A 25,350-nucleotide genomic window follows, 5' to 3' on the forward strand; every position below is an offset into this window, starting at 1 on the left:
TTCTTGTTTCTTGAGAAAGGCTTGTACCACTATATATTTTCCTCTCAGGACTGCCTTTGTTGTGTCCCACAGATTTTGAACCGTTGTATTTTCATTATCATTTGTTTCCATGATTTTTTTCAATTCTTCTTTAATTTCCTGGTTGACCCATTCATTCTTTAGAAGGATGCTGTTTAGTCTCCATGTATTTGGGTTCTTTTCAAACTTCCTCTTGTGGTTGAGTTCTAGCGTTAGAGCATTGTGGTCTGAAAATATGCAGGGAATGATCCCAATCTTTTGATACCGGTTGAGTCCTGATTTAGGACCGAGGATGTGATCTATTCTGGAGAATGTTCCATGTGCACTAGAGAAGAATGTGTATTCTGTTGCTTTGGGATGAAATGTTCTGAATATATCTGTGATGTCCATCTGGTCCAGTGTGTCGTTTAAGGCCTTTATTTCCTTGCTGATCTTTTGCTTGGATGATCTGTCCATTTCAGTGAGGGGAGTGTTAAAGTCCCCTACTATTATTGTATTATTGTTGATGTGTTTCTTTGATTTTGTTATTAATTGGTTTATATAGTTGGCTGCTCCCACGTTGGGGGCATAGACATTTAAAATTGTTAAATCTTCTTGTAGTTTATGGTTTTTTGATGCCTACAAAGAGTGCTGCAATCAGCATCCTCACATACACATTTTCTTTGAATGGGTTTCACCAAGAGGAGAGCCTGCCCCCTCAATGAGTATATGCACTTTACATCTCATGATCCATTATAAATTTCTTTAACCAGCTCTAACCTGGCTTCCACACCCACCACGTCAGCTATGTGGTACGGGATGGTAAGGGGTGTACGGTATACTCCATGTTGTTAAGGCCGAGGGATCCTCTTCCTTCCTCATCTACTTGATCTCTCAGGGACATCTGGCATCTTGACCTGTCCCTCCTTCCTGAAGCCACACTTTCCTGCTTGTACTTCTCCTGTTGGCTACTCCTTCCCCATTTCCTTTGTTGGCATCTTCTTTCCCATTTGATCAGGTTCTGGAGCACTCGGACTCAGTTCTAGGTCCTCTTTTCACCTCCTGCACTCGAGTACATTCTGTCTCTTCTGAAGCTAATAAATTCCCATGGCTTCAAATACCATGCTCTAACACAACAACTCTTAAATTTCTTACTTCCAACCTGGACCTCCTTTTTCAGCTCCTACCCTGTATATGGAACAACACTTATTGGAAGTCTCACAATCTAAAGAACACATCTCAAATCCATCCACTTCTTCCTACCTTCCCTGCCACCTTCCTTACATAAGCAACCACCACACCTCTCCTAAACTATAGCAAAGGCCTCCCAACTCATCTCCCACCAAGTCAACCTACTTCCCACAAAGCAGGTCTTCAAAAAATTTCAAAAAACAGATCACGTCACATCCTTGCTTAATCCCCTCCCCTGGGACTACACATTGGCTAGACCACAAACTCCTTTATATGGCTCTGCCAGTCCCAAACAACCTGGCCACCACCTACCTCTTCCTCTCTACCTCACCACTACTCTCCAGCCACAATGACTTATTTTCATGCCCTTAAACAGGCCATCTCTTCTCCCTCAAAGCTTTCCTGTCTTTGCTCCAAACTCTTTCCCAATTCCCTGGCTTTTGCTTTGCCTACTTTACTGCTAATCATCAGGAAGGTCCCTACTTAAATAGCACTTTCCTTAAAGGACCTCCCCTGACTCACCCAGCTGAAACTGTGTTCCTCTGCTATACTTCCAATGCTCACTTATGTCTTCCTTCTTTGCCTTTATCACAGCTCCCTTTACTTGTAATTATTTTGTTTAATATCTGACTCTCCTGCTAAGCTGTAAACTCCACAAGGGCAGGGATGTGTGTTTAAGGCTCTCCACTGGAGCTCTACTATCTAGCACGGTGCCTGTCATATAGCAGGCACTTAATAACTATCTGTTGAATAAATGAGGAAAACATACTTTTATTTCATTTGGGGAGATTAGGGAAGATTTCCTAGAGGAAATGGCACTTCAGCTTACTACATAAATGGACCAGATTTCAGTTGCTAGAGATGAAAGAAGAACATTTCCAAAAGAGGAAATTGCTTGAGATCAAATGTTTGATACCAGTTAGAGATTTTGTAATCCAAAAGCCAACATAATCCTGGCACCACACATAAAATAAAAAACTCACTATATAAAAGCAGAGCAGATGAAATAGCAAGAGTGTCACCATTTGTTTCCTAACTACTAATTCTACAACTAGCTCACACTGGCTCCCTCATAACTTCTGTCCACCAATGTCCACCTCCTGGCCACCTAGGTTCCAAACTTTGAAGTTCTCTTTGCCTCAACTTTTTGTCATTATTATTCCATATTCAACTAGTCGTTAGCTTTGACTGGTTTTTCCTTTGAATGTCTTTCACAGCTATGCTCTTTCTCCATTTAAACAAAGACATCTTATTCAAGCCCCCTTCACGTGTGGAATTATCACAATCTTTTCAAATCAGGGCTTCTCATCCTTGGCACTGTTGACATTTTGAGTTGGATAATGCTTTGTCATAGAAGGCTGTGCTGTACACTGCAGGATATTTAGAAGCACCCCTCTTACCCCTAGATGCCAGTAGCACCCTGCCCCTCAACTGTGGCTACCAAAGATGTCCCTGGACGTTGCCAAATGTCCCTTGGGGCGGGGGGGACGGGACAAAATTGCCCCGAGTTGAGGATCACTTTCCTAGATGACATCACAGAAAAAGCCCTCTAAGACTACCCAATCAAAACTCAATTCATTCTTTTAGGCTGACTCAAATTTCATCTTTTCGATGAAAATACGGGTGATTATCAACAAACAGATGCACAATTGTTTAATTTAGCAAATGATAAAGAATCTGTACAATAAAACAAATGAGAGACCAGTTTGCTTATCAGCTTGACAAAAGATTAGAAACAATGATAATGCTCATTGTTGATAAGGACAGGGAGAAACAGGTACTATCACAGACTCCTGGTAGTAATAAACTGGTATAATGCTTTTGGATAGCATTTACCAATAGTTTAGCATTTTATGATCATATCCTTTAACTCTGCCCAGGTGAAGAGATAATCACATAAGTATGCAAAGACTGTAGTGTTCTGTAATAGTAAAATTAAAAACATCCTAAATCCCTCAGTAGGGCACTATTAGGTAAACAACAGCACATTCAGAATATTGTGCTATTCAAAAGGATAAAGCAAATGTTTACAGACTGACATGGAACAATAGTCACAGAGAATATAAACATATATGTGCAAGGTTTCAAAATAGTATATACTCCATAATACCACTTTTATAAATAAAACACTTATGTATGATTAAACATGGAAGAAAGACTAAATGTATATTTGTCAAAATATTAACAAATTGTCTATCCTCAAATCATATTTTAAATGTATTAGAGGAACTATTAGATTTCCCTTAAAAATCTCTTGGAAAAGTCTAGTTTAGGGAATCTGTGCTTTAAATTTTTTAGTTTACTTAAAGCAGGCTTACACATTTATTTACCACCTTTATTTCAGGCAAATAACCCGAGTTGGAATATTCTGTTCTGAGTGACATTTTTGCCCTAGAGAAATCAATGGTAAAAAGGAAGTTTACAGAGAAAAATATATTTTTGTGCATGACAGCTTACCGGTGTGATGCATCCATGAATCATATTGAAAATACGTCCCTTGAAATCAAAGAAAACAATATGTTTATACAAAGAATGTGCCCCAAAGTTCCCCAATAAAGGAAAGTGTTTAATCAAAATATCTGTTGACAGCTGGTTAGTGCTGATTCTAAAGTAGAAAAGAAAATCAGTGTCATTGTAGTCTTTTGTTTTGTGTACAAGAGCCGAATATGCAAATTAGCCCAAAATGGAGACTCATTATCTGTTTTACACTTTAAGTGTGATTTTAAGCACTGTAGGTATATATACACACACACATATCCAGAATACACATATATCTCAACAAACCATGCACATCATCTGTTCAGAACTGAGAAACGCATGCATGCTTCTACAACATTAAATGGAAGGCAGATGGCAGGCACTGATCAACAGAAATAAAATAAAATCCTTCTAAATCCTACTCCCTCTCACATTCCTTCTAATTTTTTTCCTTAGAAAATATCAAGCAGTTCTTCATTACTGTTGATTTGCAACTTCAAAATTACAATAGGCAATGCAAAAGAGGATTTCAAAGAGGGAAAATGTCTTTTGGCACAGATTCTCTTTCATAGTCTTAGGCAAGAGATAACGCTAACTTTGAAACTCATAGCATACTGTAGTTTTATCAGTATCTAATGTGTAAATTAGCTCTTTCTGTAACTGGAGCTTTAGCTTTCAAAATACATAATTACTGATCATTTTAGCCTGCATCACATTTCTTTTGCAGGGTGAAAGAAGTAAAACAGCTGTTACATCCTAATAGCTTCATAATGTGCAGAGAATTTCTAGGACTATTAGAAATTAAACCTACAGCTTCCTATCAGGCAGAACATATTCATGTGTATATATGACCCACATTATTTGGAAGAACAATTATGAACTTACGAAATTGTAATTTGAGGCATAATGAAGTAAGACTGCTAAAGAAAATATTACAGCTCTTAAATGGGGTCAAAGCTACCAGGCCACCCCGATCGGTTCCACCTTTCCTCACATACATCAAGTCCTCTGGGCTGAAGGAAGTCCAAGTGTTCATGCTACCACCATTCCTTGCAGGGATCGAGCCCTCCATTTTCATATTGGGAGATGAATTTTTAGAAGGTGAACCAAGTTTGGCATGCTGCCCAGAATTTCTGGCAGCAGACAAGCAATCTGGTTTCACTTCTGGTCCATTCTCCCCTGAGCCAACCTTGTATCCACAGAAAGCACCCAGATCTAGGGAACTTGTATCGTTTATTAGGATCACTGAGAAAGCTCTGATGGTTTTATTAACCATGGGACTTGTACATCCAGTCCTCTATGAGCATATTTTCCATGGAAAGAAATATTACAAAATCTTATTTCCTAGTGTCTCCTTCTAATGCTGGAGGAAAAAAATAGCACTGTTAAAAGGATTTTTCCAGAAAAACAATTATTCAGGCACCTTCACATAGGAATGTTAGAGGGCTAGAGGGATTCAACAACATATCTGATGAGCAACTACTACCAAAGGAATATACAGTAAGGTCTAGGGATGACAAAATAATTAGAGAGGCACACAAGATTTATTATATAATTAATGGCTAAACTAGGTGATTTAAGTATAAATGCTAAAAAGTCAGAGCAATCACTGCTAGGCCGTGTGGGGTGAAATGTTAATATACACAGACCTAACTCTCTATGGAGACAATTATTAACTACTTCACCAATATCTTCTTTAGATTACCATTTCCAAAGTAAACAGGATCAGAAATGACTACGTATTTCACAAATAAATCTGTGTCTAACTTCTTTTTTCTGACCTCCAAGATCTGAGGTCTAACTGTCTTTCCCTCTTCTTGATCTTTCAAAAAGCAAAGTTGGGGCACCTGGGTGGCTCAGTGGGTTAAAGCCTCTGCCTTCGGCTCAGGTCATGATTCCAGGGTCCTGGGATCAAGCCCCGCATTGGGATCTCTGCTCAGCAGAGAGGGAGCCTGCTTCTTCCTCTCTCTCTCTCTCTCTCTCTCTCTCTCTGCCTGCTTCTCTGCCTACTTGTGGTTTCTGTCTGTCAAATAAATAAATAAAATCTTTAAAAAAAAAAAAAAGTCAACGAAGATTTACTCCACTGATAGCATTTTCTGATTCACTCTGGAAGCTGTGTAGGAAGTCCTGGAAACTCTGTCCCACCATTTCCAGTCGCAATTCCATAGCTCACCTATGCTGGAGGCCCCTCACTCATATTAAGGAGCCCAGAGTCCCAGATGGCTCTGTATTCTATTCCTCCCTTGTTTTCTACTTGACAGACCCACAGTCCCATGCTCAGTAGTGCAAACTCTGGCTGCCTGGTTCAGGATTTCCTAAGTTCCTAAGTAAATGTTGGGAGAACTGCAGTACAAAAACAGGTTCCAAAAGGAGATCTCAAATAGGAAAACTGATACACTAAGGTCAATTTCCTTACCGGTGGCATGTACTCAATGATGAAGTACCTATGGAAATGCATTATTTTTCTAAGTAAAAGATACATTGACTCAAATCCTGCCTCCAAAACAGGAACTTCTTCTCTGCTTCTTACAAATTTTTACTATTCTCTGAATATTATTTGTGAAAACTAACCTAATTTACAGTTCTCCCCATGGAGTCTTCTAATCTTGTTGAAAGAAGTTAAAAAAAAAAAAAAAAAAAAAAAACTTTAAATAAAACCAAGTCCCAGATACCTGAAACAGTTCTACAAGGTCATATAAAGAAGAGGATTGTCATTCATGTACATGTCTCAGAGCTTCGGGAGGTATGGGAAGGTAAGTGGTAAATGGCCGATTTCAACTGGTGAGACAAAATAAGGCATTTTTAATAAGAACCAAAGATGAAGTTAGGGAAGAAGAAGGAACCAATGATGGGAGAGTTTTGAGAAAATAGCTCAGGTCTGGCCAAGTCCAGTGCAGATTCTGCCCTGGGCAGGTGTCCTGCATACACAGGACATCCTTTCTCCTTTTGTTTGCCTGCTTAATCCCTTGGTCCTTTATTACTCACTTCAAATCCTCTCTTCTGTAGGAACCCCCACAGCCATACTCCTGCATTACCTATGTATTCCTTTATTATTGCACCAATGTGGGATGCCTGGGTGGCTCAGTTGGTTAAGCAGCTGCCTTCAGCTCAGGTCATGATCCCAGCGTCCTGGGATCGAGTCCCACATCCGGCTCCTTTCCCTCCGCAGGGAGCCTGCTTCTCCCTCTGACTCTGCCTTCCACTCTGTCTGCCTATGCTAGCTCTCGCTCACTCTCTCTGACAAATAAATAAATAAAATCTTTATTATTGCACCAATGATATCTTACTTTATCAATCCCTAGAAGGGGAGCAGAGGGTGTCTTGTTCATCCTTTTACGCCTGACACCTAACCTAAGTGCCTGCAATATAGCAGGTGTTCAGTCCATGTTTGTTTGTTGAATCAATGTCCACAGGACAAAATGTTGTAAATAACAGAGTAGCACTGAGGAGAGTGAAAGCATAAGAAAAAGGATTCTGATGCTCACCCAGAGAGGTGCTGTCTGAACTTGATCCTGGACCTAACTGCTTGGGAAGCAACTATTAGCAGCACCAAATATAGTGCTTGCCCTTCCAGAATGAAAAACAGACAACGGCTGTTTGTGGCAATAATAACAGGTCATTAGTGTTATTAACATCATCTCATACAATAGGCTTATTAAAAGACACTAATTTATATTCTAAAATTATAAAATAAAATGCAAAGGAAAAGGACAACCCTGTTCTGTTTTCTCATATTCCAACTCCTCCACTGCACACACAAAAGTTCAACGTGTTATTACCCTTTAAACAAAATGAAACAAAAAAGCCTGGATGCAATTGAATAACTTAAGCACAAACAGCCGAGTCTCAAAGGTCTTACTGAATATAAAACACAGCGGGCTTTTTGTTTTTTTGTTTTTTTTTTTTTTGGCCTAATAAGAGGATTGTAGGTGAAATAATAAATAGAAAATTTCTAAACTTAAAAAAAGAAAAACAGCAATTCAGGATGTGAAGAGAGCTCATGAAGAGAAACTTCATAACATATAAAGTATGTTTCTAAATACAGTGGAAGCAAAACAAATCAGGACTTAAGAACATCAGGCTCACTATGTAATAATAAAGTCCAAAATGATCTTATTAGGAACTAAAGGGCCGGAAAATTCAAAGCTCTATTGACAAACTGACAAAACACAACTAGATAAAGGATTGCTATACTCCCTCTGGAGCATTTTAAAAGTACAAACTTCCCAATTGCTCCTCGTCCTCACCCTCCCCATCCACATGGCCAGCAGCCTGGTAGTTGGGGCAGCTGCAGCTGTGCCCAGCGCCAGCATAGCAGGCTGTGGCCACTCTGCTTGGGGTATCTCTGCCAGGATTCTGGGAAACTGCTGCAGCCCAAGAGGCAGCAAGAGCTCCTTCAGGGATGCAAGTCTCCTCCGGCACCACCCCAGAGCTGATGCTTTACCTCACATCCTGCAGAAGCAATGCAGGATTGGGATGCTAACTGTGCGCTCTGAGGGACCTGCACGTTTAGCTTCTCTAAGGCTTAATTTCCTTGTTTGTAAAATTAGGTGGTTAGTGGCATTTCCCTCACGGAGCTATTGTGAGGATCACACAAGGTAATGATGTGTCTGGTGGGAGACAATGCTCAATCAATGTTAGACCGTCCCCTTCCTGTTTCTCCTGAGCTCCTGTAATCCTATCTTTTCCTCGTCTGCCTTTCTTCTGTTCCTGATTCCTTATAAATACTTAGTGGCTCATCCCCTTTGAGTTCCTCTTCCATTTGGTCTGAAATTCCAAAGGAAGATTTAAATTAAAAAGGAAAAAACCCTTATTTGTATGAACCTGCCTAATTGTATTACAGAGGCCCATATATGTGCTACACTTTGTAGATGAGGAGTCAGGAGCCAGCTAGTACCTGCATGTACACCTCCGGGCTTCGGACATAATTAATGCTTCCCGGGAGCTGAAAGGCGTAAATGGTACAAATAGTTTCACGTGTTATTTCACAAATCACAGACTTCAGAACAATTGATATATAAATATGGTTTGATTTAAAAAAAAAAAAAAAAAAGGCAACTTCAACCTCTCTTTGGCCTCAAATAAAATTGTTATGATTTAGTGACACCATGTGGCTACATTTTGCTTTGCATTCTTGGAAGAAAATGTTCCTCCGAATGCAGGGTTGCTCTATGCTAGTTCAATCATGACATCAAAGTTGTAGGCAGAGGTACAATTCAAACTAAGTATGAACGAAAATGATTACTTTTTTAACGTGAAACTATTCCTTTTTCCTTTACATCTGAATAAGGCACTTCTTGAATTCTGAAGACGCCAATCACATAAAGAAAGTAAAGGCTCAGCATAATTCTAGCTACAATTCTAAAGCATCCTGGTGAGCCAATGAATAATGTAGAAGCACCTTCCTTTAAAAGTAAATAAATATATCAATGCCCGGTTATGGGGGCAGGGAAGAACAAGAGAGAAAAGAAAGGAGACACATAGCTATTGTACAATGTGAATAAGGTTGGCAAAGAATGCTTTCATAAACAGCAATGTTTATTTTCTCATCTGTTTTATGTCCTGTAGATCTACAGCACTGTGTAAGTACTATAATCCAATGAAGATGGGTAAAAAATAAATAAATAAATAAATAAAATTATACTGCTCTAATGATGGCAGGGATGAGGAGGGACCTGGAATGTATGGTAGCAATAAAAGAGATTAAAGTGCCCTATACCAAAACACAGTAGAGTTTTAGTAGTCATCTAATGAGGCCTCCTACAGGAGAGCCATTACTCTTGAATAATAGTCAATGTACACCAAAGAAAGGCTAAATATCTAAAACAATGACCAGGAAATAGCACTTCTTTCACTCAGTCAAAAACACCCTCTCCCCTCTCTTGCCTTCCCAGACCACTTACTGAAAATATCCACCATCGCAGGACCCACGCATGGTCCCCCATCAGTCCCTATCATAGCACCATCTTCACACTTGAAAGGACTTGATGCATTCTTCTTACTTGTTGAGACTGACTCCTCCCAGATTCTATGACAGCAGAAGCCGTGTTAATCTTCTTCAGGTGTTGTGGCCTAGGTATCAAGTACAATGTATAGCACAGAGTAGGAGCTTATTTTGGATGAGTGAGTGATGAATGAATGAACAACAGATGAATACATGAAGAAAAATCTATTTCCTTAGCTGGTGAAGCATGCCTAAATTTCTTGTCGTACGTGAGACTAGAACCACGCTAGTGAGATGTTTATCATCATTTATGGCCTCTAATGTGACCACTGAGACCAGAAGACAGGCTGGCAGATGCTTTATAACACCCTTTCTTTTCTCCATGATGCATTTGGCACATTATAATATCTCATTCTAAGAAAAGAAAAAAAAAAGGAGGGAAGGGAAACTACAATAATTAAAACACTTCCAGCTATAGGCAGAGAAATCAGTGAAACAGAGTATATGCGAGAATTTAGCATATGATAAATATGATTGTTCACATTTGTGTGGTAAGGAACATTACTAAATAAATAGTCTTCATCAACTGACTATCCTTACCTGAAAACACACACACAAAATGTTCTTGCTGAGTTACACATCTAGATATAAAGACAAAAATAACAAACAGTAGAAAAAACTTATAACATGCTGGAGTGCGAAATACCTTTCTAAACATGATTGCAAACAACCAGAGATTTAAAAAAAAAAAAAAAAAAAGATGAAGAGATTGGACTACATTTTTTAAAAAGTAAAATTCCATATGGCAAAATGTACCAGTAAAACACTAAAAACTAAAAACAAATTACACAACACATGACAGGCAAAACGATGGCATATCTATATCTGTATCTATCTCAGTGAGTATATATCAATATATCAAAATAAAGTTCTGATAAGATAGAAAAAGATAATTGCCTCAGGAGAAAAATATGCAGAAGACTGAAATAGGCTTTTCATAAATGAGAAAGAACAAATGGTCATTATTAAACAATACTATACTTCATTGATGATAAATCTAAATTAAAATAAGGGTTTTTTGTGTGTGTATGTGTGTTTGTTTGTTTGTTTGTTTAACAAATCATAGCTCACACTGGCAGTGTTGACAAGCCTGCATTGGTTAGCAGCTCAGAGAAAGAGTGTTTTCATGTGTTATTGGTAGGAACTGGATACAACCTTACCAGAGAACAAGCTTTACCAAGATTTTAAAATGTCTCACATTCTAATTTGATAATAAAAATGTCAAGAACAAGACATTTCCATTTGTTTAGTTAAAAACAAAAGGAAAGGCAGAAATCTAGTCTTGTGTGAACAGTGGCCATCCCTCCCGTCCCCTGTCTTCAGTGACTGCTCTGCTGTCTCTGCCCAGCCCCTGCAGCAAAGGTGTCTGCTATCTACTCTTTTCTTCCTCTCTCAACAGGCACACCCTGAGTGCTGCACTTTCAGGTGGGATTCCTTTCCTCAACTCCGGGGTTTTGCTCCACAATTACTTTTCTGATTCCAGCTACCGGCCACCTGCAGGCTCAAAAATCCACCTCCACCCCTCACACCCCTGTTTTCAAGTCTCCTATTTCGGTAACATTATATGGCTGCCAAATTACCAGCACTCTGTTGAGAAGCAGCCAGACAATGTTTTAAAACACCCCCAGGGCACTCCATATTTGCCAATCCCTATTAGTATTTTTTTGTTCAGCCTTGGGCTCCAGCATCCAGGAAAGCCGTGGAAGGCAGCGGAAGGTCTTGAAGAGAGCTTCCTAGATACACAAGACAATGTAAAAGTGAAGCTGAAATGGCCTTTTCCTAAGAAAGAGAAAGCTGCTAAGACATAACATGATTCTGAGTGCTTAAGAAAGATTATACTAACACGGACAAGTCCATTTTCTTCATCCCCAGGAGGGGACTGAGCGGGGTGTGTTACTAGTCTAGGCTTTTGGCTACATAGAGCAGTCCCCAATTAAACTCCAATGCATTCCTAAACCGGACCCAGGAAGACAGAGCAGATCATTTCTGCTCATTGACCATTACAGCTGGAGCAATCACTCTGGCTTTGAAGCCTGGCGTGTTATCCTATCTATTGCCACTGGATAACGTCCACTACCTTAATGAGGTGAAGTGCAAACTGAATTACATTCTACAGATATATAAAAAGCCAATTGCACGCCATGTATATTTTGCTACAATAAAAAAAAATGCTCTAACAAATTACAACTGTTGGGAACACATCACTACCAGGTTATGAAGATGGAGTGTACAGTTTAAGGCATGTTTCAGACTGCTGTGTATTGACTGGCAATCTGGAAACGTGTCGGGGAGACTAGGCTCCTGAGCTCAGTAACAGTTTCCTCACAATGAGCGCCACCATGGCCAAAGACGATGGCAAGAATGACTCTTTCTCTGGAGGTCAAATGTCAGTGGAGAGTCTCAAAATTTAGAAAAAAATAAAAAATAATAATACCAACAATTTTAAAATAATAAAAACAAAAAACAATAAAAATAAAAACCACTAGTGACTGAGCCTCTACTTTGGGCCAGGCACTGTACTCAACATTTGTACACACGCTCTGTCATCTAAAACCTCCATGGCAGACTTCTAAACGGTGTTATTTCTGTTTTTCCTGGTGTAGAAACAAGGGCTTGGAGAGGCACAATTTCACTAAGATCACCAGGCCAGGATTCAATGAAACCAGAGAGTGAGAAGAGCTCTAACTCCACAGACCATGGGGTTTTCTTTTGTTTGTTTTTTTTGTTTTTTCACAACACAGTGCTAATGTACATGCAATCCAGCCAAGACTCAAGAGAGAGCTAGGTAATCTCACACTCCCCAACTCACAGTGTCACTCTTCTCTTGTGAATACATTTGATGTAATCTTTCCTCGATACATGATATATCTTTCAGGATTAATCTCAAAATTCGGCTTCCTCATGAAAATATAGGAAATTACCTTTGTAAACGAGGTACCTGAGACCTTTCTAGCACGGATACACATTTTAACAAATACATCGATCAAAAGTACCAATGAATATATATACATATTAATGCTGAATCAATCTCTTCTCATTATACAGTCAGTGCCTTGACCCCAGGAAGCCTGTGCTAACATTTATAGAGCACCTACTACATACTAGATCATAGCCTGAGTACCACCCAAGAATACTAAAAGATCACAATCTCTACTCCTTATTTCCAAGAAGTTGTAATTTTAGTATCAGAGGCAAGACAAATACTCAAAGGATACTGAAAAACAAAAGTGACATACAAATGTACAAATTAACTAAATAAGGCAAAGAGAAAGAATGTATATGTGCCCAGTGAAGTCCCTGGAAAATGTGTATTTAGAACATTGTTTAGACAGACAATAAATGATTGCGAAGATAAAAAACACCAAGCATAGGGGAGCCTGGGTGGTTCAGGGGGGCAACCAACGCTTGGTTTTGGCTCAAGTCATGATCTCAGGGTCATGAGATCGAGCTCTGTGTTGGGGTTTACACTCAGCATGGAGTCTGCCTGAGACTCTCTCTCCCTCCCCCTTTGCCCCTTCCCCCTGCTCACGCTCTCTCTCTAATAAATACATAAATAAATAAATAATCTTTTTAAAAAAAGAAAAGAAACACCAAGTATAGGACATCCTTGGAAAATCAACTGAGACTCTTAGGTTCATTTTAAATACTACCAAAATCCCAACCGTTTACAAAAGGCAGAGTTTATAAAGGAAGGTAGTAATATATGTTAAAGTGGTTATAAATCTCTTTAATTTTATTTCTTAATATGGCTATCAAGACTCTTTCCTTTTCTTGTTGTTGCTATCTCTAACATCACCTTTGCTCTAATTTTCTCCACCAGGGTTGGGAACTGGCTGTACCAAAACCAAAATGAGCATTTTCAATACACCGACCTCTATAAGACATAAAAGTTACATCAACAAAAGCAAGGCCACATGGTAGAGACAAAATAACAAAAGGGAAGTATAAATGCTGCCCATTAATAAATAAGGGGATGTATAGTTTGTAAAAGCCAGAGATCATGATGGAGGGCACACATCCCCCTCCATATGGTAGGGGTTTTTGAGTGGGTAAAGCTCACAGATTCTGTCATGGCTAGTCTTATATTCATGGTGATTTGTTCTCGGAGCCACGTTCCTCTTGTTTCAAATTGAAAACACAGTCCTTCAGTCCACATTAGATGCTTTGGTTGCTATGTTGCTTATTTTCTAATCCATTACAATCATAGTAATGTGAGTCAATGCAGGCTCAATCTCCTCCTCCAAGATGGGGCCCCTGTGTTACTCTCAAAATATCCCTAGACAGGGTGCCTGGGTGGCTCAGTGGGTTATGCCACTGCCTTCAGCTTAGGTCATGATCTCAGGGTCCTGGATCGAGTCCCACATCGGGCTCTCTGCTCAGCAGGGAGCCTGCTTCCCTTCCTTTCTCTCTGCCTGCCTCTCTGCCTACTTGTGATCTCTCTGTGTCAAATAAATAAATAAAATCTTAAAAAAAAATCCCTAGGCAGCTCTGAGATACAAAATCTTCACTCAATTTCTTGTTCCTCTCATTTTAATCCATTCAAAACTCCTCTGATAAAAGAGCCACTGCCAGACCTGCAATACTTTAGTCTTACTTTGGGGAAATGAAATTGATTTTCTTCATTTTCACACACGAGGATCCCTGGGTAACAATACTGTGTCCAGCCATACCCATAATTAAAAAAAAAAATGTCGGCGACATTCTTTACTGTACCAGAACGCTGAAAGGTTTTGTGGAGTTCCTTGATGGAGGTAAGAATTCAGCCTGATGCTGTTAGAGTGTAAGTTTACTAAGTACAATATAAGGGTGTCTTCTGACCAAGAGACTAAGTGCCGTGGGACAACCCCATCTGCCCAAATCAGCCACAGTGGGAGGTCAGCTGGGGTCATAGATGAGGGTGGGAACAGGAGGGGGTAAAGAGGCCAGACCCACACTGTCCCTGGTTTACACCCACCATACACCTTTTCTTCTCCTCTTGCCACACTGGTCTAGATGAACCAATCATTCTGTGCCTTTGCTCTTTTGACTTTAAGATAAATACCCGAGGGCAATTTCCAAGGGGAAAATTACAACAGGAAAAACAAAACAAAACCAAAAAAAGAAAACAGCAAAATTCCAGGCCCCTCTAACTATCTTTCCCCTCCCAAATTCATTAATTGTATAGGTTTTATAGAATTTCAGAAAGTTTAAAAGATGGTTTAAACCTTCTGAAATTCTATAAAACCTATATAATTATAGGTGTATATATATATATATATATATATATATATATATATGTGTGTGTGTGTGTATATATATATATGCACACAGAACAGGAGCTCACCAACAATTTTTAAGAACAACCTTCCATGGGGCCACAATGCATAACAACAATGAAAGCTCCCTCTGTTTGAAGGGAGGCTGCGAGCCTGGAGCCCCAGCAGCTCAACCTCCCCTGCCCCAAAACCAACCCACTAGATACACTTGTTCTGTCAAGCTCTGCTGATAAGCACTGACCTAGAAAAAGAACACAGATATTCAGAATGTGCACACTAACATCCAAGAATCTCCTCCTGGCCCTGAGGACTACCAGGGAAGTCTCCAGAAATACCTCCCACAGCTTTTGTGGGAAGAACACAGCCCCTAACAATCACTCTGCTTTCAGTGTCTAGCATGGAGCTTAAAGAGCATCTCCACTTCTCCTGTGCTCTCTATCCCTACTTGTTCATGGCAGGTCTCCGGCATACGTATGGCACAAAACACTGGATAAACAGTTTCACATTATACTCTAGAATTAAGATGCTTTGTTTTCATATTTTCCCTAAGTTTTTTAGTTGGGATGCATTTGGTAGCTGATAACCAAAAAAGTCGTCTTCTTTAAGACAAAAAAAATATATAGCCCATTTCTCAAGGTTCACATTTCCTTAAATAAAACATCACAATCATTAATTAGCCATGAGAACTAACCTGCAGACACGGGCTGGAAAATACAACTTTTGCCAAGAACGACATAGATACTGCGAATGGTCAATCACTCTAATCCAATCAAGTTCATCCATTGACACTTCAATGAAGTATGAGTAAGACCTGTGAATCAAAAGGAAAAACGCAGAAAAAAGTACCATATTAAAATAACAAAACCAAGTCATACTTTAATAAAATGTTAAAAGATACCAAAAAATACACAGTTTACTAGTTGCATTTTCTGCATAACAATCAAATTATTATCAGAACTTCCTGTATAACAGTCAAATCCTGATAATAATAAAATCTATGTAGACCCACTATCATAGCATGCACCACAATGCACTGAACTTCTCTCTCTGCACGTTTGTATGCCTTATTGGATTGCAAGCTGCTTAAGAAGAAAGAGCATGACATATTTATCTTCATCTGTTCAGGACCTAGCACCCTGTTTGCCACATATCCAGCATGCAAGATAATTGTTCCTTTCCAAACAGAGCCAAGATGCCTTGCTCCTGCTGTATTAGCAGATTAATAAAGCCATGACAGAGAGAGGACACAAAATCGAGGAGTCGGAGGTGTGCCTTCTCCTTCTACCTTTCCTAGTCTGGGTGTCCAGCCCTATTCCCTCAGGATAGCCAACTCAGAACGGTCCCCCAGGAAGGCCAGCTTATCTCCTGCTCCCTCTCAGTCTCCCACCATCCCACACAAATATGTGGCCTGAAGAAAAATAAATGACATGGTGTAGAGATAATATGTGTTTCTTTTGGGTACAACATGGAATTTGGCAGCTAATAATATGGCAGTAATGAAAATAGCCTATCATCCTCCTTTAAGTCCGCTATGCTGGACCATTAGATGCTGGTCCCATAGTGCACAAATCTATATTCCCCTGTCATAAGCCAAATTTAAATTTGAGATGCAGTTATTACTTGTACTGTAATATCAACAGGAACAATCTCAGAAGATTTAGGTGACCATAAATGTCAGCCTGCAACCAACAGTTGTGACCAGAAAAGGTCAGCTTATTTTGTGTCATCCCCTCATTTTCTGCTGTCCCCTCACTCCCATTCATTTTATCGCTCAGTCTCAAACTGGTTATAACCTTTTATTGAACCTCTCTGGGTTATCAGTAAGGCAGGATATAATTTTACAACACATGTCAGAATCTTTTGGGCTTAAGATTCTGAATTTTTCACCTTTGCTTAGAATGATAACAACTTCTGTGAAGAAAGAACTGTTACGAGGTTAAGTCCCCTGTGAATGTAATGCACGCTTTAAAACAAAGTGGCCTATAAATATTTAACATCATGGAAACGATAACTACTTTCAGTCTGAAACATACTAACCTTTTCTTTTGTTATCGTTATACTAATTTCACTATTAATTAAATGAGTGAATATATGTAAAACTTTGAGAACAGTACCTACACCACATAAAAGTAATGAAAGTGCTATATAATTATTGTTATACCATTATTATTAACCCAGAGACTCTTGGAAATGATATGTGAATTAGCTCCATTTTTCCAATTAAACATTATATTATATCCAATAAGATACATATCAGAAGGGCGCCTGGGTGGCTCAGTGGGTTAAGCCACTGCCTTCAGCTCAGGTCATGATCTCAGGGTCCTGGGATCGAGTCCCACATCGGGCTCTCTGCTCGGCAGGGAGCCTGCTTCCCTCTCTCTCTCTCTCTGCCTGCCTCTCCATCTACTCGTAATTTCTCTCTGTCAAATAAATAAATAAAATCTTTAAAAAAAAAAAAGATACATATCAGAAAATATATATATATTTTTTTTTAAGATTTTATTTATTTATTTGAGAGACGGACAGAGATAGAGAGCATGAGAGGGGAGAAGATCAGAGAGAGAAGCAGACTCCCCATGGAGCTGGGAGCCCAAGGCAGGACTCGATCCCAGAACTCTGGGACCAAGACCCAAACCGAAGGCGGTTGCTTAACCAACTGAGCCACCCAGGCGCCCATCAGGAAATATATTCTTAATAAAGAGAAACAGATAAAGACAACCTGGGGACCTTGAACACCTGTGCCTCTGAGAAATGCTGACTCTCACTTCATGAAGATTCCCTTGTATTTGGTTCAAAGGGCCTAAAAGGCCCAAGTGGTGGCCAGCGGTGCTAACAGAAATGAATTACCATGCAAGGGTATCATCACCATTACTACTAAGTCCTCCATGCCCAGACTCAAAGAGGCATGAGTAGGGCCTAAAAGACTATACCAGTTTCGGGGCGCCTGGGTGGCTCGGTGGGTTAAAGCCTCTGCCTTCAACTCAGGTCATGATCCCAGGGTCCTGGGATCGAGCCCTGCATCGGGCTCTCTGCTCAGCAGGGAGCCTGCTTCCTCCTCTCTCTCTGCCTGCTTCTCTGCCTACTTGTGATCTCTGTCTGTCAAATAAATAAATAAAAATCTTTAAAAAAAAAAAAAAAAAAGACTATACCAGTTTCTGGGTATGTAGAGTTTAGGTTAACGATGGGCAGTGATGAGAGAAACAGTTCTTGGTCATCCAACTGCTCTGGTACTTCTTAGTATCACAGATGAGCCCTAGAAACTACGGTGGGTGAAAAGTGTCAGAGGTGCCCCAAGAAAGGCAGAATCTTGAAGGCACTACAAAGTGGATGGGTTCCGAGGCTGGAGCCCACCAAATATTTTTCACAAACTTCCTTTATTTTGAGGATGATTATTTATCCACCCACTAAAAAACAATTTTTTTTTCTTCATCCATAGGATAAAATGCATTTAAAAAGTCATAATATTCAAAAAAAAGAATCAAGTAAATAAAAAATGCTAACCCAGAAGGCAGAATATCAAACAACCATAAACAATAGTAGAGCAATATTTTATTTAGAGAATTTTTGTGTTTTTTTTTTAGATTTTTACTTATTTACTTGAGAGAGAGAGAGAGAGAGCACTTGTGCACGCGTGCACGAGATTGGGGAGGGTCAGAGGGAGATGGAGACTCCCTGCTGAGCAGGGAGCCTGAAATGGGACTGGATCCTGGGACTCCAGGATCACGACCTGAGCAGAAAACAGTCACTAGCCACACCAAGGCGTCACACCAAGGCATCCCTAGAGGAATATTTAAAGAGCAAAATGTTCACAATGTATGAATTACAAAGTGAGGTTAGCCTTTACACATTTCATCTTCATTTTGTAAAACTATGTGTTTTCTGTTTTGTGTATGTGTATGTGTGGGTAACTAGTCAAATAAATACAAAGTTAGATAGATAAATACTAGTTAGACATGTACTTGTTAGATATATACAAAGATTACTAATGGCCAGTGAGATTACTAACAATTTCTATTTTCTCCTTTGTGCTTTTCTATATTTTCTACATTTTCCATGATAAACACTATTCATTACTTTTATAAGCAGAAAAAAAGTAAAAAACATTTTTTTAAAAGGAATATAGCCTTTAACTCTTCCCTCAGAACTAAACTTTAAGAGAAATAGCAAAACGATCCAAAGGAAATAAACCACCAAATCTGTAAAAGCAAAATTAGGTCAAGTCAATCAAACATAATGTCACTTTCTGTCCATGTCATACTAATCACTCACCGGCTATCTCGGTCCCACAGGAGTATCCGTATGTGATTGATGATAGATGGTTGACCTAGCTTAATCTCAATGCCAGAACGGCAGTCATCATCAATTGGGTGCCTAGAAAATCCATGATCCAAATCGTAGTTTTGAGTATCGCCGTCTAATAAGGCAGACTTCAGCTCCCCTTTTACAACCTGGGCTCCATACTTCATGGTTGCAATATTTTCTTCTGGGACTACAGTTAAAAACAGAAAAAGCAAGGTCAATGGTTACTTGGTAAATTATTCTATACTGTGAGAAAAAGGACAAAATTCCAGCATTCTAGTTGATTCTACTATATGTATTTCATTTAAAAATGTCTCTGATAGAGGATGTGGAATGTCTGTGAGGATTAAGATACCATCCACAGTTTAAATTTAATGACACCACCAAAGCCACAGAGTGCCTGAGAGTAATGTTACTGAGAAAAAGCTGGTAATACTAGGGGGAAAAAAAAGCCATGTACTAGGACAAACAAACCAGCTCTGAGTTCACTCTATTAGCAGCTTTATTTTTTTTTTTAAAGATTTTATTTATTTGACAGAGAGAAAGAGAGAGCACAAGTAAGCAGAGAGGCAGACAGAGGGAGAGAAAGAAGCAGGCTCTCCACTGAGCAAGGAGCCTGATGTGGGGCTCGATCCCAGGACTTGGGAGTCATGAGCCGAGTGAAAGGCAGCTGCTTAACCGACTAAGCCACCGAGGCGCCCCGATTAGTAGCTTTAATTTAATATCTACTAGACAAAACTGGCATATAAGATGACCTGTACCCGCCATCTGGACTGACCGCAACATATAAAAACAAAACAGACAGACCAGATATCTGATTAAACATTCCAATATAGCAGAGCTGCTGGACATGGACTATACACGGACATGCTAAAGTAATTAATCTAGCGAAAAAACAATAATATATGTAAAAGAAGGTGTATATTTACTTCACTTGAGCATTTTAAAAATGAAAATTCAGGGCACCTAGGTGGCTCAGTCGTTAAGTGTCTGCCTTTGGCCCAGGTCATGATCCCAGAGTCCTGGAATTGAGCCCCACATCGGGCTCCCTGCTCAGCGGGAAGCCTGCTTCTCCCTCTCCCATTCTCCCTGCTTGTGTTCCCTCTCTCGCTCTCTCTCTGTCAAATAAATAAATAAAATCTTTAAAAAAAAAAAAAAAGAAAAGAAAATTCAGCCAGTCATCAAAATTAGTATTACATAATTAATATATATACAATATAATTAAAATAAATAACAATCATTATATATAAATATAACTATATATAAGTAAAATATAATACAATATTATTTATAATATATACTTATTATAAATATTATAATATATAAACATTTAATATATTATATAATTATGTATTTGTTATAAATATTTTATTTATATATTATAATATTTATAATACATAATAATTATATATTATACAAAAATAATAATTAACAATATATGATATACTTATATAAATAATAAATAAATAATAAAAATAAATAAATAATAATTAACATATATATACAATATAATAATTATATAATTAATCCCTTCCCCTCTTCCACACTGTAAGTGTCAGTTGTTTCTGGAACTCTGAAGTTCTCTATGCAAAGCTTGCCTCACAGATCTACAGCCTGCCTTCTAGGTTCCAACGTTCTAAGTGACACTCTACATGAGAGACAGGAGGCAGCAAAAACAAGCAGTCAAGAGCTTGGGCTTCAGATCAGAGTTCAAACAGTGATCATGCCTCTAACCAGGCCAACCACTTTGGGGAAGTTATCCTCTCTGAACCTCAGTCTCTTAAGAGGGCAATACCTAGTCCGGGGTGTTTTTGTTTATTTGTTGGAAGGATTAAATGAGATGCACACAGTAAACTCTCAAAAAGTTATCAGAATTATTATGAAGCATATACTAAACAACACACAATAAGAGAACTAAGCAAGTTTACAGACTATAAATAAATGCTGAATTCTCACAGCACATACACATCTTGGCTATGTGATTTAAATAGGGGAAGTGTGAGCTATAATTAGGCTCTTAGGAAAAGGGAGTAAATAATTCATCACTGCATATTTCTTCAAAAATGTGGGTGTTTGGGTTTTTTTTTTTTTTAATGTGGGTTTTAATAAAAAAATTTTCAGGGATGCCTGAGTGGCTCAGTTGTTAAGTGTCTGACTCCAGCTTTTAGCTCAGGTCATGATCTCAGGGTTGTGAGATTGAGCCCCACGTCAGGCTCCTCGCTGGGCATGGAGCCTGCTTAGGATTCTCTCTCACTCTCTCCCCCTTCCGCCCCCCTGATCACACACACTCTCTGTCTCTTACAAAAGAAAAAATTAATTGAAAACATTTTTTGGATGCAGCCAGGTAAAGAGAATGATTCCAAAAGATGACAATAAATGCAGCTGACAAATGGGGGCTAGGGTAGGTCTATTTAACTCACAAAAGGGTAAGGCAAGTCAGGAAAAAAAAAATGAAACCTAGTCATGTTCAACCTCTTTTGTGCTTATGTGATACAGGTTTATAACTTCCTGAGTTCTATTAGTTCATGGTACTCATACATATTCTTCATTATGCATTTCTCATTTATTTAACAAACAGTATTAATTCATTTGACTCACTCCTCACAACCCTTTGAGTGAAATACTATTACATGTCCATTTCACAGATGGGGAAGTAGGTGCAGAGAAAGGACGGATGGACCTTGGTGCCTAAGGTCACATAGCCAGTCAGTAACAGAGCTGTGATTAGAACCCAGCAGTCCGCCTCCAGGAGCCCTGTCTGGCACCTCCATCATAAGGGTTTTGGAAGAGAAGACCATATTTACTCCTCTCCCTCTAATCCCCTCCCTAAAAGGTCTCCTGAGACTCAGAGGGAAAAAATGGAGTCTGATACAGTGTAAAAACAGAGTTGGATTTAAAGTGAGAAGACCTAAGTCTGAGACCCTGGCTTTACCGCACACTGCCTCTGCCTGAGGCCACTCAGTCTCTGAATCTGCATCTGTTTTCTCATCTGCAAATAATACTGTATCCAACCCACCCTCTGTGTTACTGTAAAGATCAGACTACAGAAAATACATGCTACAATGTCCTGGAAATATAAAACATTCAGTTAAAAAACACTTATGGAAGATTCAATCTGTATCAGGTACTGCGGGAATACCTCAGAGAATGAGACAGATGGACCCTGCCCTCCTGATGTCTCCAATCTAGAGATGAAGCACTTCATAAAGCAAGCAAACAGGAACTCCCAACTGACACTTTATAGTGTCAGTAATATGCAACCCTTGGTAAAAAGAGATCTCTGTTCCCTTGCTGCTCGGTATAAAATGTGAGGGTCTAAAGTCTGTCACTGCTGACCACTGGAACCACCTCCACCAGTTCTGACACCACTAGTCAAGACCACACCAAAAAAGGGGGAACTCAAGCTTTCAGACTTATAAAGTGCTGCTAACCTTTGATTTTCTCTAAACATAAGCAGGCTTGGAAGAACACACAGGCACAGGGATTTCAAGTGAGTGTAACTGAAAGTCTAAAATGGAAATGAAATTGCTACCCCAAGCCTAAAGTCTTCTTTTGAAGTTTATCTCAAGAGCACTTGAGAACTTTCCTAACTATTCTTGATACAGATTCCCCCAAAAGTATCTTTTACTTTAAAATGGGAAACACTCACACAAGTGGAAATTCTCTCATAGTGACTATAATCTGAGTATCTCGTGGGATAAAAATACAACTCCAAGTATTTGTGCGTATGTGTGTAGCGCACACACATGCATGTACAAAACCTATAGTTAAATTTAAGAAGAATTTAAGGAAAAAAAGTGATCATGAGAAAACTCAAGTCATAATAAAATAACTCAAACCATAAATATTCTTACTGCCTGTATTGGGGCTCAGAGAAAAAGAGCTCAGAAAAAAAGAGCTCTCAAAAAATACAGGGTGTTAGGGATTAAGCAACCAAGCAGATAACCATACTTTTCTTTGCATTTGTAATTTTGGATGAATTTTACAAATATGAAAAAAAATTAAGCTCTAAAGTTCCATAGTTGGGCAGAAACAAGCCATTATTCGAAAGAAAAGCTACAGAGAAATGGAGTAGGACCGGCCGTTAGCAACACAGTGCCAAAATCTGATGCCAGGTTAGTTACCTTGTGTTTTCCTTTGATTGCGTTATGTTTTTAATCATCCTATGTTGAACTTTCTATTACATCGAGGCTGAGACAGTTGTCCACTTCTGATGGGTCATTTGGAGCCACACCTGGTTATCTGCCCACTGCCATCTCTTTACCTACTTCTGCACCCCAAATCACCTTGTACTCCTCAATCTGACTTCCCTGGAAGATGTGTGGCTGGGCCCATCCAACAAGTGTAGCATTACAAAGGGCTTTCTTGACAACCCCTGTCTTCCCTAACTCTTCCCATTATCTCCATTCTCTGCAGGCCTCCTTTCCACATTTGACAGTACTCGTGCTCAAACATGCCAAACACAAAACACCAACAGAAAATAACCCAGGCAGGAGACTCTGTTGGAGAGCACTGGCCTTGTGAGTCACATCAGCACTTTGGTTCCAGCTCAGGCTTCGATTCCACTCAGTAACTTTAGGCGAGTTACTTATAAAGATCACAGAATAAAAGCTTCTAAGAGCTGAATGGTACTTCATCCTATATATTTAAAGAAAAAAAAATTTTCTAAGCTGCCTTCTGTGTGCCGGACTATGCTGGACTCACCCTCCAGCAGCTCATCATCTCATACAGACAAGTGTGTATCAAACATAAAACGCCTCCACAGAGGAATGCTCACGAGGGATTCTTTGTGAACCCCCTAGTTTACTGACAAAGATACTATCAACTATAGCTGGGAGGAGAAATAACATATATGTCAAAGAGTTTTAAAAATATTAAAGTTTCAGGGGTGCCTGCATGCTTCAATGGGTTGAGCAGCTGACTCTTGGTTTTGGGTCAGGTCAGCCTCACATCAGGCTCCATGCTCAGCGGGGAGTCTGCTTGAGACTCTCTCTCTCTCCCTCTGCTTCTCCCCCTGCTTGTACTCTCTGTGTGTGTGTCTCTCTCTCAAACAAATAAATAACATCTTAAAAAAAAGAAACCTTGAGAATGGAAGCTGTGATATGCTCCCTGCTATAAACATGAAGAAAAAATATTGTCCTCTTTCCCAGAGTCTAAAATCTGAGACACACAAAACAAAGTATAACTCAGCCTGAACAGAAAAAGCACTAACTTTCAAGGCAGAAATACCTCCATAGTTAAGATAAAACTAAGCATTAAGGGACCAGCAAGTTGTTCAAATACCTACGGAAAAAAAATAATTTCATTAAAGTTAATTCCTTCCCCCATGTGTGTGTACAAAACTACTCAAAACCACCTTCCCAGAAAGACTAACCATCACTGGTGAGTTAAAACATCCTTTGGATCCTTTTTTTTTTTTTAAAGGGGGGAAAAATTGTAATTTGGTTAAAATCCTCAGGATATGCAGCTCTAAGAGTTGAACCTTCCAGTAACCAATAATAATAAACTCAAAGAAAAAGCATTAATATCTGTGGTGTCTCTAATCCAGAATAGAACCTCTCCACAGTTCATGAAAAGTCCCAAAGACACAGAAGCTACACACAAGGGATAACAAAGAAATAAAACAAATTTGGTCAACAGTTTCAAAATAAGCAAAACTACCTCTCCCGGAACAATCCAGGAAGACTTCTGAAATTTCAGACGAAGTATTCCTAACAGAGAAGAAATGTGATAAAAGAAATTAATGGTATATCTGGATAACATTTACTTAGAGAATAACTAATGTATCTTTTTAGGAGCTGACAGGAAAGTACTCTGCATCCTTAATTGATATTATGGATTTTACTACCCACATAGTTAAAAAGTCAGAAAACCAGCCTACTATTTAATCATTTCTCAAGTTCAGAAGTGAGATAAAAGATTCTCAGACATTTATATAATCTCTTCCTTGAGATCCCACTGGATTATGCCAAGATGAATAATTTAACATTTATGAGTAATAATTACAGTGAATATGTCATTCCAGAACTAAATGTGCCTCAGCTGGTTGAGTACTCCCTTTCATGGTAATCTCCTGGCTTTATTATAACCCAGGTCTGACACCTCCAGTGACCAGCTGGTCAATTC

At 39.1% G+C, this 25,350-nt stretch overlaps 1 protein-coding gene across 1 annotated transcript in view; it reads right to left on the reverse strand.

Moving 5' to 3' along the window:
* BTBD9 (BTB domain containing 9) overlaps positions 1-25,350 on the reverse strand; it is a 417,303-nt gene that overhangs the window by 341,656 nt on the left and 50,297 nt on the right. Inside the window, exons 5-6 of the mRNA XM_059177843.1 lie at positions 19,195-19,414; positions 15,617-15,736 (exon numbers count right to left, since the gene is read on the reverse strand). Of these exons, the coding sequence (XP_059033826.1) occupies positions 15,617-15,736; positions 19,195-19,414 (340 nt within the window). The remainder of the gene's footprint in view (positions 1-15,616; positions 15,737-19,194; positions 19,415-25,350) is intronic.

This window comes from Mustela lutreola, chromosome 6 (genome assembly GCF_030435805.1).
Source record: "Mustela lutreola isolate mMusLut2 chromosome 6, mMusLut2.pri, whole genome shotgun sequence".
NCBI lineage: Eukaryota > Metazoa > Chordata > Mammalia > Carnivora > Mustelidae > Mustela > Mustela lutreola.